General features: G+C 39.0%; 1 protein-coding gene across 1 annotated transcript in view; it reads left to right on the top strand.

Moving 5' to 3' along the window:
• The window catches only part of BEND2 (BEN domain containing 2), a 66,597-nt gene that overhangs the window by 30,540 nt on the left and 19,408 nt on the right, over window positions 1–16,649 (top strand). Inside the window, 4 exon segments of the mRNA XM_045051092.1 lie at window positions 1,331–1,745; window positions 6,169–6,318; window positions 7,663–7,812; window positions 11,694–11,840. Coding sequence (XP_044907027.1) covers window positions 1,331–1,745; window positions 6,169–6,318; window positions 7,663–7,812; window positions 11,694–11,840 — 862 coding nt within the window.

The following is a 16,649-nucleotide window of genomic DNA, read 5'->3' as shown; positions in this document are numbered from 1 at the left end:
TGTGTTTTCTGTCCATATTGCCGGCACCTAGCAAAGCAGTTCTGACAGGTCGTAGGCCCCCAAGAACTGTTTATTGGAATGAATGGAGGAATGAAGGGAAATGGTTCCAGCCTCCGGTTGAAGTGAATTGTTTCCCTGAATGAAGTTTCTGTGTATTTGAAGAATTCTCAGGTTTTATTAGTCCCGAACCTGGTTGGCCTGTACGGGACATGCACTCAAAGGTTTTGTAAGGGTAACTGTCGATGGCCTGAGTTAAAAATACTTTGAAGCCAGAAGTCACATCTGTTATATCTGGCTCACTGTTCTTTCCAGAGTGGAATGCTCACTGCCTAGGAGTTCGCACCGTCATTCTATGCAGAGAGGCTCTTTGGCCTTTTAGCAGATTTGAAACTTTCTTTCCTAAAATAGCATTCTCCTTGACGTAAACCGACTCCGTCCTAAATGTGGTGGCTTATAAGAATGGTAGTACATTTACTTGCGGGTAGTAAAGCTTCTGAAAATGCCTGTATGGCATGAGTAGTTGAGTAGGAGGCTGGGGCCCCTTATCTCAGCCAGCTCGGCTCTGTGTCACCAAAACCGGGCGTCAAGTGGGAAACGATCTTTCTGATGGCTTCAGAGCTTCCCTTGTTTCTAGCGATAAAGATTTGGCTTACTGGTATTTTCTTGTCTGTTACTTTTCTTTTGAGATAGGATCTGCTAAAATACTTTTTGTGTTATAATAGGGTTTGCAAGAACTTATTGAAAACACAAATAGGCAGGTAAACCAGCTTTGCAGAATCGTCTCAAAAATGCAACCTTCTTGGGAGAAGCCCCTGTTGCCAAACTGTGTGTCATAAAAACATTCTCACTACTTTGATAAACCTCTAGTTCCTAAAGATACCAATCGATTAGAAGTGAGAGAGAACTAATGACTCTGAGATTAGCAAGGCTGACATATACTTACTGTAGCAGCAGATGGGAGATTAAACCTCTCTTGGAGGAATGCTATAGTTGAGGATTGAGAAATTTTGATACTGAGTGTTTTTATGTTTGTAACTGTAATCTATAAAATGCACTCAAAATGTAGGGTTGAAGAGGAATAAAAATCATGTAATAAAAATTCAGCATTTATCCTTAACTATGGAAAATGATTTCACCAGGAAAACAGGTGTTCATGCTTTTATCAGCTTTTTACTTATTATTGTCACAATTGGTTTATCATGGGTTTGTGTGATTTTACAGGTCCTCTGGATTTACACAAAACAGTTTTAATTTTATACCTCGTGGAGAAATTCAAGTCCAGGAACCAAAGCAAAGAGCATAACCCATTGTATTCTCTTCCCCTGGCCAGGGAGCCGCGGGCCCCTCTGTACCAGAGGACCAGCAGGAAACCCAGCCCCTGACCAACTCTGTGGGAGCTCCTCTTCAGTCGGCAGCATCTCCTGAGCTACAGCAGCCGGACCTCAGGCAGAAGCCACCAATTCCCAAGGTTGTCCCCACGTTTTCATTACAGTCCAATCGCACACCAGGCGGCCCAGCTCCTGGTCTTGCCGCCCTTTCCTACTTTGTCAGCGAAGGTGCGGAAGGTGCCAGCTGTGTTACCCTGTCTGCCCAGTGTCCTCCAGCAGTACCTCCAGCCCTTCTGCCACAAGGAAAGCCCAGTCTGGCCCAGTTTCCTGAGGCGGCAAACTGCTCAACTTTACCGGGAAATAGCAGCATGGACCCACATGCTGCCTCATCAGCTTTCTGCATCCCTCCCAGTTTTGGTGAGTTTGAAATGGCACATGTTAGAAATAGCATCCTTTCAACTGGATTAAAGAGCATTCCTTATTATTATTATTATTATTATTATTATTATTATTTTAAGAAGGCTCATGCCCAGCATGGGGCTTGAACTCACAACCCTAAGATCAAGACCGGAGGTGAGATCAAGAGATACTTAACCGACTGAGCCACCCAGGTGCCCCTAAAAAGCATTCATAATGCAAACTAGCAATAGCTATTTTTTTTTTAATTTTTTTTTTCAACGTTTATTTATTTTTTGGGAGAGAGACAGAGCATGAACGGGGGAGGGGCAGAGAGAGAGGGAGACACAGAATCGGAAACAGGCTCCAGGCTCTGAGCCATCAGCCCAGAGCCTGATGCGGGGCTCGAACTCCCAGACCGCGAGATCGTGACCTGGCTGAAGTCGGACGCTTAACCGACTGCACCACCCAGGCGCCCCAGCAATAGCTATTTTTTAAGCTGAAGTACAGTTGGCTATAGCTATTTTTTTAATTAAAAGTTTTAGGAGATAATTGTAGATTCACATGTAGTTCTAAGAAAGAATCGAGTGGTACCCCTTACCCAATCTCCCTCAAAGGTAACATCTTGTGAAACTACAGTAAAATATCAAGGGCAGGAGACTGATGCTGATATAACCCACGGATCTTATTCAGCCATCCCCAGTTTGGTTTCACTGTGTGTCTGTGCATTTAGTTCCAGGCAGTTTTATCATGTGGGGTTTGCACATCCACCACTGTGGTCAAGGTACAGAACATTTTTCTCACCCTCTGGTGGCCCTGCCCTCCCTGTTCCCCTTTCCCCAGCTCTTGGCAACCACTGATCTATTCTCTATCTCTAAAAGTGTGTCACTTCAAAATTGTTATATAGTTGGATGCATGTAGTATGTAACGTTTTCATACTGGCTTTTTTTCACCCCAGGTAAGTCGCTGGAGATTAAACCAAGTTGTTGCATGTATCACTGCATGCTGACTACTGTTCCATGGTATAGGTATGCTGTAGTTTAACGGCTCACCTGTCGAAGAAAATTTTCATTCCCCCCCCACCCAGTGTTTGACTATCGGGGTAAAGCTGCTGTGAATATTCATGTACAGGTTTTTGTGTAAATAGAAGTGTTCATTTCTTGGACATGAGTACCCAGGAGTGCAGTTTTTGGTTATCTTTTATTTGCATATTCAGTTTTATGGGAAACTACCTGTTTTCCAGTATAGTTGTGCCATTTTATGTTGCTGCCAGCTGTGTATGAGTGGCCCAGTTTCTTCACATCCGTATTTCTGCTCTTTCCATTGTTCTTTCTTCTGATGCTTCGTGATTCCTTCTTTCCTCATATCCTTTCTGATAGAAGATTTTCCTTTAACCTTTCTGTAGGAATCAGTCTTCTGGGGACAAAACCTTTTAGTTCTCATTTGTGTGAGATGTCTTTATTTCCCCTTCTTTCCTGATGGATAGTTTCATCCAGTATAGAACTCATGAATGCAGGTTCTTGTATTACAGCCCTTGAAAACCTTTTATTTATAGAAATGCCAGGAAAAGCCGAAGCCAGCCTTGGAGACAGCGCTAAGTCAGTGTATTACCCAACTTTGTTGAGACATGACAGTGGCCAAGATACTGCCTCTTCGTCTGTTTTCATCCTTTCCAATTTTGGTGAGTTTGAAATGACACATATGATAAGTCGTGCCATTCAGATTCACCAGCATCCTTAATGCAAGTCAGTGCCAGCTCTTCTTTTTAATGAAGCTTTTTATTTTGAGATCATTGCAGATTCATGTGTGGTTGTAACAAATTATGTCTAGGGGTGCCTGGGTGGCTCAGTTGGTTGAGTGTTGGACTTCGGCTCAGATCATGATCTCACAGTTCATGACTTCATGAGTTTGAGCCCCACGTCTGTCTCTATGCTGACAGCACAGAGCCTGGAGCCCACTTTGAGTTCTGTGTCTCCCCCTCTCTCTACCCCTCTCCGGCTCACTCTGTCTTTGTCTCTCTGTGTCTCAAAAATAAACGCTAAAAAAGTTAAAAAAAAAAAAAGAAATTATGTAGAGATCCCATTTATGTTTTACCCATTTTCCCCAACGATAACCTCTTGTAAAACTATAGTAAAATAGCACAACTAGGGGGTACTGACATTGATTATATCCACATTTGTGTGTGTGTGTGTGTGTGTGTGTGTGTGTGTGTGTGCATGTATTCAGTTCTGTGCGATTTTATTCCACGAGTGTTATTTATCATCACAGTTGTGATCCAGAAAGCTTCCATTGTTGCCACATACTGCCCTTTACAACCACAGCCACCTCCCTCTGGTCACCTTTTCCTCCTACACTAGCGAAGAGTGAACGGATCTCACTTTCTATAATTCTGTCACTTGAATATTGCTTTTTTTCTTTTTTTAATTTTTTAATGTTTATTTATTTTTGAGAGAGAGAGAGAGTGTGAGTGGGTGGAGGGGCAGAAGGAGAGGCATGAGATCATGACCTGAGCCAAAGTCAGATGCTTACCTGACTGAGCCACCCAGGTGCCCCTTGAATATTGTTATTTAGATGGAATAAAACCCATATAACCTTTTGAGCATAGCTTTTTTTTCCCTAAACATAATTTCCTGGAGATTCATGCCAACTGTTGCATGTATCAACAGTTTCTTCCACTCTCCCATGTTTGATTCTGCAAATAGTCATATACTGGTTTTTGTGTAAACTTAAGTTTATATTTTTTTTGAGGTGACTGCCCGAGAGGGCAATTGTGGGTCATAGGACAGTTTCATGTTTAGTTTTATAAGAGACTGCTAAAATTTTTTTCAGAGGAGCTGTGCCATTTGACTTTACACCTGTAATACATAAGTGATAACAATTTCTCTTTATGCCTATTTTTTTTCTTTTTCCATTGTTCTTTCTTCTTGATGCTCAGGGAGCCATTCCTTTTTCATGTCTTTTCTGTTTGAATATTTTGGGAATATTTTGAATATTTTCGGCCTTTCTTTAAGGGTCAGTCTGTGAGGGACAAGTTCTTTTAGTTTTTCTTCATGTGAGAATGTCTTTATTTCCTGTACATTAATGAAGGATAGTCTTGCTACATATAGAATTAACGGCTGAGAGTTCTTTTCTGAAGCACTTGAAAGATGTGCTTTCTGTAGAAATACCAGTAACAGCAGAAACCAGCCTGGAAAACAACCCCAAGGCAATGAACCACCCAAGTTCATCAGGAAATGCCAGGGACCAGTGCTCTTCACCTGTCTTTCTCCCACCCAGTTTTGGTGAGTTTAAAATAAGTAGCACTGTTTGCTTTAGATGCATCAACATCCTTAATGGAAGCTAGAGGTAGCTCATACTTTAAATTAAGCTTTTTATTTTGAAACAATTTTGGATTCACATATGTTTTCAAGAAATAATGTAAAGACATCCATTTTACTCTTTACCGGTTTCTCCCAACATTAGCATGTTACAAAACTATGGGATGATAACACAACCAGGGTATTGACATCAGTACAATACACAGATGTTACTGAAATGCTCCCAGTTGTACTTGTAGTGATTTGTGTGCGTTTGTACATATGCCTACGTAATTTTATCACATGAGTAAGTTTGATGTCCACCAGTACAGTCAGGATACAGAACATATCCATCGCTATCAGGATGCCTCGTCGTGCCCTTTAATAACCACACCTGCCTCTCTCAGGCTGCCCTTTCCTTCCCGTTGCCCATTTCCTTAACCCTTAGCAAGTGCTGCTCTCTATAATTTTGTCTCTCCAAGAGTGTTGTATAAAGAGAATCTTACGGGATGTAACCTCTGAAGATTATTTGGAATTTTCAGTCGGCACAATTCCCTGAAGACTCATTCAGGTTGTTGCATGTATCGGTACTTTCTCCCTTTTTAGCGCTGAGTAGTCTTCTGTGGTTGCAACGTGCAGTAGTTGTTCACCCGTTCACCCGTTGAAGGACAGTCGTTGTTGGGTTTTCCTTTTTTCCAGTTTTTGGTATTAGGAGTAAAGCTGCTATGAACATCTGTGTCCTGGCTTTTGTATAAACATAAGCTTTATTTCTGTCACGAATGCCAAGAGTGCAGTTGTTGAGTCTTATGGTATTGCATGTGCAGTTTTATAAGAAACTGTCCAACAGTTTTCCAGAGAGACTGTACCAGTTCGCATTCTCACCAGCAAAGTGTGAGTGATCTGCTTTCTCCGCATCCACATTTCTGTTCTTCCCATTGTTCTTTCCTCCTTCCTGATGCTCCAGACTTCCTTCTTTCATCATGTCCTTTCTGTTTGAAGATTTTACTTTAGCCTTTCTATACAGGTAAGTCTGCTGGGGACAGATTCTTTTAGTTTTCCTGTGTTTCAAGATGTCTTTCTTTCACGTTTTTCCTTAAGGATAGTTTTGCCTCATGTAGAATTCATGGTTGAGAGTTCTTATCTTTCAGCAATTGAAAAGTTCATACTCCTAGAAATGTCAGGAAATGCAGACACCAGCCCCGAAAACAGCTCCGAGACCATCTATTACCCAGCTTTATTGGGAAGTATCAGGGGCTCAGATACTGACTCTTCATCTCTCCCACTCCTGCCCAATTTTGGTGAGTTTGAAATGATACATATCACATGTATAACTGTTTAATCTAGATCCATCAACATCCTTAATACAAGCCAGTTACAGCTCTTTTTGAAAATTTTATTTTGATGTAACTTAAGATTCAGTGCAGTAGTAAGAAATAATATGGAGTGATTCGTTTATGCTTTATGGATTTTCCCCAATGATAACACCTTGCAGAACCATGGTACAGTGTTACTACAACCCATACATTGACATTGATATAATTCACAGGTGTTATTGAGATGCCTCCGGTTTTATTTGCATCTGTGTGTGTATATGTGTATATGTGTTCATGTGTGCATTTAGCACTATGCAGTTTTATTGTACGTGTAAGTTCGCACGTCTACCACCACAGTCAAGGTGGAGATCATTTCCATCACTCAAGGATCCCTTGTTATTGCAATTTTTAGAACCACACCTACCTTCCCTGCCCCCAAGACCCGTCCCCGATGCCTGGCTGTCTCTAATCTTTTCTCTGTTTCTATAATTTTGTCTCTTCAGATTGTTATATAAGTGGAGTCATATATGATGTAGCTCCCCCCCCCCCACTCAGATTGCTTGGAGACGCATCCAGTTTGTTGCATGTATCAATAGTTTATTACTATTATTGCTGAAAATAGTATTCTATGCTACAGATACACTACATTTTGTTTAATTGTTCACCTGTTGAAGGACATCTGGGTTTTTTTTTGGTGTTTGGCCATTAGGAATAAAGCAGTTATAAATACCCATGTACACATTTTTGGGTACATATAAGTTTTTATTTCTCATTTATTGGTAAAAAGTTTCCTGTGGTATAGATACACAACAATTTTTTTTAAAAAACGCATTCACACATTGAAGGACATCTGTTTTTTTTTTTTTTCTTTCCAAGTCTGTGGATACTAGAAGTAAAGCTGCTGTGAACAGTCACATACTGATTTTTGTGTAAATACAAGTTTTCATTTCTCTGTCATGAATGCCAAGAGTACAATTGCTTGGTCTTATGGTAATAGCATGTTTGGTTTTATAAAAACTGCCAAACAGTTTTCCAGAGAGCCTGTGCTATTCTGCATTCCCAGTAGCAATGTATAGGTGATCCAGTTTCTCCCCATCTAGATTTCTCACCTTTCTATTATTTCTTCCTTACTAATGCCCCAAGATTCCTTCTCCATAATATCCTTTCTGTTTGAAGATTTTCCTTTAGCTATCTTTTCTGAGTAAATCTGCTAGGAACATTTTTTTTTTTAATTTTCTTTTGTGTGAGAATGTCTTTATTTCCCCCTTCTTTCCTGAAAGATAATCTAACTCAGTATAGAATTTACAGATGAGAGTTCTTGACTTTCAGCACTTGACAAAGTTATGCTTGTCGAAACGCCGGAAAAAGCAGAAACCAGCCTGGAAAACAGCTGTCAGACGGTGTATTACCAAACTTCATTGGGAAATGACATTGGCCTAGATCCTGCCTCTTCATCTCAATCCATCCCACCCAGTTTCGGTTAGTTTGAAATGATACTTACTTCAAGTAGCACTGTTTAAGTTAGAACTATCAATATCCTTCGTGTGAACTCATGATAGCTTTTTCTTTGTAAGAAATCATACTTTTAATATTGTGGTAATTTGGATACCCATTGTAGTTGTAACAAATAATACAGAGAGATTTCATTTATGCTTTACCCATTTCGGCCAACAATAGCATCTTGCAAGACCGTGGTAGAACATCACAACCAGGAGACTGACACTGATATCATCCACAGATCTTTTTTTTTTTTAATTTTTAAAAATATTTATTTATTATTGAGAGACAGAGAGACACAGAGCGTGAGCAGGGGAAGGGTAGAGAGAAGGGGAGACACAGAATCCAAAGCAGGTTCCAGGCCCTGAGCTGTCAGCACAGAGCCCGACGCGGGGCTCAAGCTCACAAACCATGAGATCATGGCCTGAGCCAAAGTCGTTCGCATAACTGACTGAGCCACCCAGGCACCCCACATCCACAGCTCTTACTGAGACTTACCCAGTTTAATTAAATTGATTTTTGTGTATGTGTTTAGTTCTATTTGATTGTATCACATGAGTAGGTTGGATGTCCGCCACCACGGTCAAGATACAGAACATTTCCACCACCATAAGGATGCCTCATCTTGCCTGTTTGTAACCACACCCATCTCAATATAAGTCCCCAGGAGATTCATCTGACTTATTGCGTGTATCAGCATTTCCTTCTTTTTTATTGCTCTGTACCTTTCCATGGCGTGGATGTACCAAGGTTTGTGTATTGGTTCACTGTTGAAGAACGTCTGGACTTTTTTCTACTTTTCAGGATTACAAGTAAAATTGCTGTGACTGTTTATGTACAGGTTTTCATGTAAACATAAGTTTTGATTTCTTTTAGATGCCCCAGAGTGCAAATGCTTGGTTGTATGATCATTGCATGTTTAGTTTTATAAGAAACTGCCACAGTTTTCCAGAGAGGCGGTACCATTTTACTTCTGCACGAGCAGTGTGTGAGTGATCTGGTTTCTCTGCATCTACATGTCTGCTGCCTTCATTCTTCTTTCTTCCTTTTTGTTTATTTATTTATTTAAGTGTTTATTTATTTTGAGAGAGAGCTCGTGCATATGAGCAGGGGAGGGGCAGAGAGAGAGAAAGAGGGAGAGAAAGAATCCCAAGCAGGCTCTGTGCTGTCAGTGCAGAGCCCGATGCAGGGCTTGAACTCATGAACCATGAGATCATGACCTGAGCTGAAACCAAGAGTTGGATGCTTAACCTGAGCCACCCAGGTACCCCTCTTTCTTCTTTTTCAATGCTCCAGAATTTTTTTCATCATTCTTTTGTGATAGAAGATTTTCATTTAGCCATTCTCAAACATAAGTCAGCTAGTGGAAAATACTTTTGGCTTTCCTTTGTGTGAGAATGTCATGATTTCCCCTTCATTCTTTTTTTTTTTAAACCAGTTTGGATGTTCATATCTTGTCTTCAGTGTTATTGAGGTATAATTGACAAAGTTGTAATATATTTATAAAGTGTACGGTGTGATTTGATATACGTATACATGGGGAAATGATTCCCATCATTGAGTTAATTAACATGTCTACCATCTCACATACCTTTTTATTTATTTATTTATTTATTTATTTATTTATTTATTTATTTATTTTTGTGGTGAGAATGCTTAAGTTCTACACTTTAAGCAAATTTCAGTTATACAGTCCAGTATTATCAGCTGTACATTAGATCCTCAGACTTTATTTATCTTAAAACTGAAAGTTGGTACCTTTTCACCAGCCTCTCCCCATTCCCCCCCACCCCCACCCAGCCCCTGGCTGCCATTGAACTGCCATTCATTTATGCTACTCTCTGTTTTTACGAGTTTGAATTTTTTTCTTTTTAGATTCCACATATAAATGATACCATGCAGTGTTTGTCTTGTTTACTATTTGGCTTATTAATGCCCTCCAGGTTCACTCATTACCATTCTCATAAATCTGTTTCATTACTGAAGGACAGTTTTGCCTGATACAGACTTCAGGGTTGAGATTTCTTAACTTTCGGTATTTGAAAATAGTTTATTCATAGAAATATCGGTAAAGGCTCAAACCAACCTGGAAGAGAGCCCTGAGACAACAAGTTATCCACTTTTATTGGAAAACAACAGTGGCCAAGACTTTTTCCCCTTATGTTGCTGCTTTCCTCCCAGTTTTGGTGATTTTGAAATGATACATTTGATACAGTAGTATATTTAATCTAGATTCTTCAACATCCTTAGTGTGAGATAGTGGTAGCTTTTTCTTTTTTTTTAATATTAAAAAAGTTTTTTTGTTTATTTTTTGTTTTTGAGAGAGAGAGAAACGTGCACGCATGTGCAGGGGAGGGGCCGAGGCATGGGGCATGGTTGGGGGCAGAGGATCCAAAGCAGGCTCTGTGCTGACAGCAGAGAGCCCATTGTGGGACTTGAACTCACGAACAAACCGTGAGATCACAACCTGAGCCAAAGTCGGACGTTCAAACGACTGAGCCACCTAGGCACCTCAGTGGTAGCTTTTTCTTTTTCTTTTTTTTATTTACTCTTGAGAGAGAGACACACACAGCATGAGTGAGGGAGGGGCAGAGTGAGAGAGGGACACAGAATCCGAAGCAGACTCCAGACTCTGAGCTGTCAGCACAGAACCTGATGCGAGACTCGAACTCACAGAGCCATGAAATCATGACCTGAGCTGAAGTCGGGCACTCAACTGACTGAGCCACCCAGGAACCCCAGTGGTAGCTTTTTCTAATGAAGTTTTTATTTTCAGAAAAGTTTAGCTGCACATGCAGTTATAAAAAATAATACAGAGAGGTCCTGTGTTCCCATTCTCCAGTTTTACCCAATCTTAACATCTTGCAAAACAGTGACAAATTATCACAACCAAGATACTGTTACTCTACCATCCGCAGACACAAGCAGATACGATTGAGATGTCCCTGGTTTCAGTTTCGCTCGTGTGTATTTAGTTCTATATGATGTTACCGATGTTACCGTCTGCAGAGATTCACGTAGCCTCTACCACAGGGAAGCCCCGAAACAGTTCCATCAGCACCATTTTCCCTCATGTTGCTCTTTTTTTTGCCACACCCACCTCCCTCCAGAGGACTTCTCTCCCCAATTCCAGGCCATGCCCTGTCTCTCTCTGCTGGCAATCAGGAATCTGCTCTCCAGATCTATAATGTGTCCATTCAGCATTGTTCTATAAATGGAATCACATGGTGTTTGAGACTGGCTTCTTTCTTCCCTCAGTGTAATTCCCTGGAGAGTTGCTCCTGTTGCTGCACGTGTCAGTCATTCCTTCTTTTTTGCTGCTGAGTACTATTCCAGTGTTTGGGTACCCCATGATTTATTTAGCTGTTAAAACCTCTGGGTTTCCTGTTTTTAGCTGTTAGGGGTAAACCTGCTATGAATACTTGTTTATCGTTTTTAGCTTTGCTTCATTTCATTCATTTCACTCTCTCACACAAGTTTTTATTTCTCTGGGATGAATGCCCAAGAGTGCAACTTCCGGGCCCTTTGGTAATTGCATCCTTAGTTTTATAAGAAATGGACAAACTGCTTTCCAGCGTAGCTGTACCATTTTCCATTCCTGCCAGCAATGTATGAGTGAACCAGTCACTCTGCATCCAGATTTCTGCTCTTTCCATTGTTCTTTCTCCTTCTTGATGCTCCAGAACTCTTTCTTTCATATTCTTTCTGTAAGAAGAGTTTCCTTTAGCCATTTTTGAGCCTAAGTCAGTTAGTGACAAATACTTCTGGTTTTCCTCTGTATGTAAATATCTTTATTTTTGCCTTATTACAGAAGGATAGTTTCATTGGGTATAGAACATGAGTTTGGTAGTCTTTTCTTCCAGTACTTAAAAAATGTTGTCTTTATGAAATGATGGGCAAAGAAGAAACCAGCCTGGAAAATAACACTAAGATGACAAATTGCCCACCTGTATTGGAAAATGACAGTGGTCAAGATACTTCAGCATATTTCTTCATCCCTTCCAGTTTTGGTGAGTTGAAATGATACATATTACAAGTAGCGCTGTTTAATATAGATTCCTTAACACACTTAATGTCACCTACTGGTAGCTTCTCCTAATTAAAAATTACTTAGGGGCACCTGGGTGGCTCAGTCAGTTAAGCATCTGACTTCAGCTCAGGTCATGATCTCTCAGTCTGTGGGTTCAAGCCCCGCATCAGGCTCTGTGCTGACAGCTCAGAGTCTGGAGCCTGCTTCAGATCCTATGTCTCCCTCTCTTTCTGCCCCACCCCTGCTCATGCTCTGTCTCTCTTCATCTTTCAAAATTGAATAAATGTTAAAAAAATTTTTTTAAGATACTTAAAATTAATTAGTTAAAAATTAGAAATTTTATATTGAGAAAATTGTAGCTGCTCATGCAATTGTAAGAGAGATCTTGTGTACATTTTACCCACTTTGTCCCAATGACACCATCTGGCAAAACTATAGTATAGTATCACACAACCAGTATGTAGACATTGATAGAATCCACAGATTTTTATTGAGATGTTCTCAGTTTTATTTGTATTTGTGTGTAGATTTATGTTTGTGTGTGTATGTGTATTCAGCTTTATATTATTTAATTTCATGACGTGAGTAGTTTTCATCTATTGCCTTTTAAACCTGTACCTGCTTTTCTCCTCCTACTCTCTTACTCCTACCCTGCCTTGTCCCTGCCGTTGGCAGCCACTAATCTGCTCTTCTCCTTTATATTTTTTTCATTTCAGGAGTTTTATATAAATAGACTCATATGGTATGTAATCTTTGGGGATGGCCTTTTTTTTTTCATTCAGCATAATTCCTTGGAGCTTCAACTAAGTTGCTGCGTGTATCAGTAATTCTTTCTTTTTTGTTGCTGAGGACTAGTCCACAGTATGGGTGTACTGGGGTTTATCTGTTCACTGGTTGAAGGATGTCTGGGTTTCCAGTTTTTGGTTATTAGGTGTAAAGTTGCTATGAACACTCATGTACAGGTTTCGATGTGAGCATCAGTTTTCATTTCTTTGAGATAAAGCCCAAGAGCACAGTTGCTGGGTCCTGCAATAACGGTAAGTTGAGTTTTGTAAAAAACTGTTGAACTGCTTCCCAGTGTAGCTGTACCGTCTTCTATTCCCACCAGCGATATACGAGTGATCTAGTTTTTCTGCGTGCATAATTTTGCTCTTTCTTTTGTTCTTTCTTCCTTCTTTGTACTTCGAGGCTCCTTCCTTCATTATATCCTTTTGGTCAGATTTCCTTTAGCCATGTTTTAAGGCTAAGTCAGCCAGCAACATTTTTTTTTAATTTTCCTTTGTCTGAGGATGTCTTTATTTCTCCCTCATTCTTGGAGGGTAGTTTTGCCTGACACAAAAATCACTCTTGAGATTCCTTGTCTTTCAGCACTTGAAAAATGTTTTACTGATCAAAATGTGGTGCAAACAGAATCCAGGACAGAAATGAGTTCTGAGACAATGGATTCTTCAACTTCAGTGAAAAACAACAGGGACCGTGACACTGATTCAGAGTCTTTCTTCCTCACTCCTGGTTTGACTTTAAAATGATACATATTATAAGTAGTACTCTCTAATTTAGGTTCATCAACATTCTTAATATGAATTCCTAGTGATAGCTTTTTCAAAATGAAAGTTTTCATTTGGAGATATTTCAGAACCACATGTGGGTGCATGAAATAATACAGAGAGATCCTTTTTTCTACTTTAGATTTTATTTTATCATTTGTTTTTATTTATTTATTTCACTTTTTAAAAAATTTATAATTTTTTAAAATGTTTATTTATTTTTGAGAGAGAGAGACAGAGTGTGAGCGAGAGAGGGGCAGAGAGAGAGGGAGATACAGAATCTGAAGGAGCCTCCAGGCTCTGAGCTGTCAGCACAGCCCAATACGGGGATCGAACTCTTGAACTGTGAGATCATGACCTGAGCCGAAGTCGGACGTTTAACCAACTGAGCCATCCAGGCACCCTTTCAGAAGGCTTTTAATTGCAAATTTAATGTCTTTGATGGTTATAGGGCTATCTAGATTATCTATGTCATCTGGGTTGAGTTTTGGCATTTGTAATTTTGGAGGAATTGATTCAACTCTTCTAAGTTACTAAATTTATGAATGTAAAGTGGTTTGTAGCATTCCCTATTATCCTTTTGATGACTGCTGGATCTCTAGTGATAACTTGCTTCATTCTTGATACTGATGATTTGTGTCATCTCTTTTTCTTTTTAGAGGTTTAGTAGCTTTATTAATCTTTTGCAGCACTAGCTATTTGCTTTGTTGATTTCCTGTTGTTTTCATATTTTCAGTTTCATTGATTTCTGTTTTTTTTTTTAAGTTTATTTATTTTGAGAGAGAGAGAGAAAGAGAGAAAGAGAGAGAGAGAGCATGCCCGGGAAGGGGAAGGGCAGAGAGAGAGAGAGGGAGAGAGAGAATCCCAAGCAGGTTCCATGCTGTCAGCACAGAGCCTGATGTGGGGCTCGAACTCACAAACCATGAGATCATGACCTGACCGAAATCAAGAGCTGGACACTTAACTGACTGAGCCACCCAGGTACCTGATTACTGCTCTTTGTTATTTCATTATTTTTGCTTATTTTGGGTTTATTTTACTCTTCATTTCTTAGTTTTTGGTGTAGGAACTTACATTATAAATTTAGAACTGTCTTCTTTTCTAATATAAGCATTTAGGGCTATAAATTTCACTTTTAGTACTGACTTAGTTACATCTCATATATTTTGATGTGTTGTATTTTCATTAAGTCCTATGTATTTTATTATTTCTTTGAAAACTTTCTCTTTGATACATCTATTATTTATAAATATGCTGTTCAATTTCCAGGTGTTTAAAGATTTTTCTTCTTGTGTTTTTATTATTGATTTCTAGTTTGATTCTATTATGGTCAGAAAATATACTACATATGATTTCTTTTCTTTTCTTTTTTTTCTTTGTTTTTTTTTACAAAATATATGAAATTTATTGTCAAATTGGTTTCCATAGAACACCCAGTGCTCATCCCAAAAGATGCCCTCTTCAATACCCATCACCCAACCACCCCACCCCCCATCAGTCCTCAGTTTGTTCTCAGTTTTTAAGAGTCTCTTATGCTTTTGATTTATTTTCTTTTAAATTTGTTGAGATTTTTTCCTCTGGCCTAGGATGTGGTTTGTGTTGGTGAATGATCCACAGGCATTTGAAAAAACATAATACATTCTGGTTTTGTTGGGTGGAATGTTCTATAACGAGAATCCTGTTCATTGATTGTGTTGTTCAGATCTTATGTATCCTTGCTGATTTTTGGTCTGGTTGTTCCATCAGTTGCTGAGAGAGGGGAGTGTGTGAGGTCCAGAACTATAATTATGGATTTGATTCTTTCTCCTTTTAGCTCTTTCCATTTTTGCTTCATGTATTTTGAGACTTTGTCATTTGGTATGTTGAGAATCATTGTCTTCGTTGGGGTTGGTCTTTTCATCTTTATTTGTTTTTAGTAACTTTCTTTGCTCTCAAGTCTACTTTATCTGATGGCAGTACAGCTATTCTGTTTTTTTTTTTTTTTGATTAATGTTTGCATGGTATATGTATGCTTTTCCATCAGTTTACTTTCAATCTACCTATGTATTGAATTTGTAGAGTTTCTTGTAAACAGCACATAGTTGACTTTTTTTAATCTACTTTACCAGTTGCTGCCATTTAATTGATATGGTTAGGTTATTTTCATTTAAGATAATTATTGATATCATAGACCTAAGTCTAGCATTTTATTATTTTTCTTTTTGTTTTCTGTTTTTCTCATTATTTTCTTTAAAGTTTATTTTATTTATTTTTGTAAGTAGTCTCTACACCCATTGTGGGGCTCGCACTCACCACCCTGAGATCAAGGGTTGCATGCTCTACTGACTGAGCTAGTGAGACACCCGTCTCGTTCTTTTTTTGTTTATCTTTTTTTGCCTTGCTGTGTGTTACCTGAACACTTTCTAGGATTCTATTTTGATTTATTTATGTTTTTAAATATGCTGTTTTGTATAGTTTTCTGAGTGGTTCCTCTGGATGTTACTATATATGTATGTGACTTATGACAGTCTACCGGTATCAGCATTTTACCACTTGGAATAAAGTGTTGAAACTTTAATTCCACTTAGTTCCCTTTGCCCTCCTCATTTTTAACTGTCATTGTCTTGGATGTCAGATGGTATTTTCATTTTTGTCTCAGTCGTCACATATGGTTTACAAAACTCACGATCATATTGTATTTATCCGGATCTCTGCCTCTTCTGGTCTTTATTTCTTTTAATTATTGAATAGTATTCTATGGTATTAGATTTACCACGGTTTGTTTAACCATTCACCTGTTGAAGGACATCTGGGTTGTTCACAGTTTTGGCTATTATGAATGAAGCTAAGAACATTCATGTGCAGGTTTTCATGTCATATCATGAGCTTTTACTTCTCTGGGATACTTGCCCAAGAGTGAAATTACTATGTCATGTGGTAATTGAAGATTTCGGTTTTATAAGAAACTGCCAAACTGTTTTCCAGTGTAGCTGTTCCATTTCATATTGAATGAATGATCAAGTTTCTCTGCATGCATATTTCTGCTCTTTCTGTTGTTATCTTTTCCTTTCTGATGCTCCAAGATTCCTTCTGTCATCATAACTTTTCTGTTTGATGATCTTCCTTTAGCCATTCTTTAAGAGTCGGTCTGCTAGTGATAAATACTTTTAGTTTTCTTTGTCTGAGAATGTGTTTATTTCCCCTTCATACCTGAAGGATAGTTTGCTGGATAGCAAATTTGCTATCGAGAGTTCTTTTCTTTC

This window comes from Felis catus, chromosome X (genome assembly GCF_018350175.1).
Source record: "Felis catus isolate Fca126 chromosome X, F.catus_Fca126_mat1.0, whole genome shotgun sequence".
Taxonomy (NCBI): domain Eukaryota; kingdom Metazoa; phylum Chordata; class Mammalia; order Carnivora; family Felidae; genus Felis; species Felis catus.
Note: the sequence above shows the minus strand (reverse complement) of the source record. Positions and strands in the feature narration are given on the sequence as shown.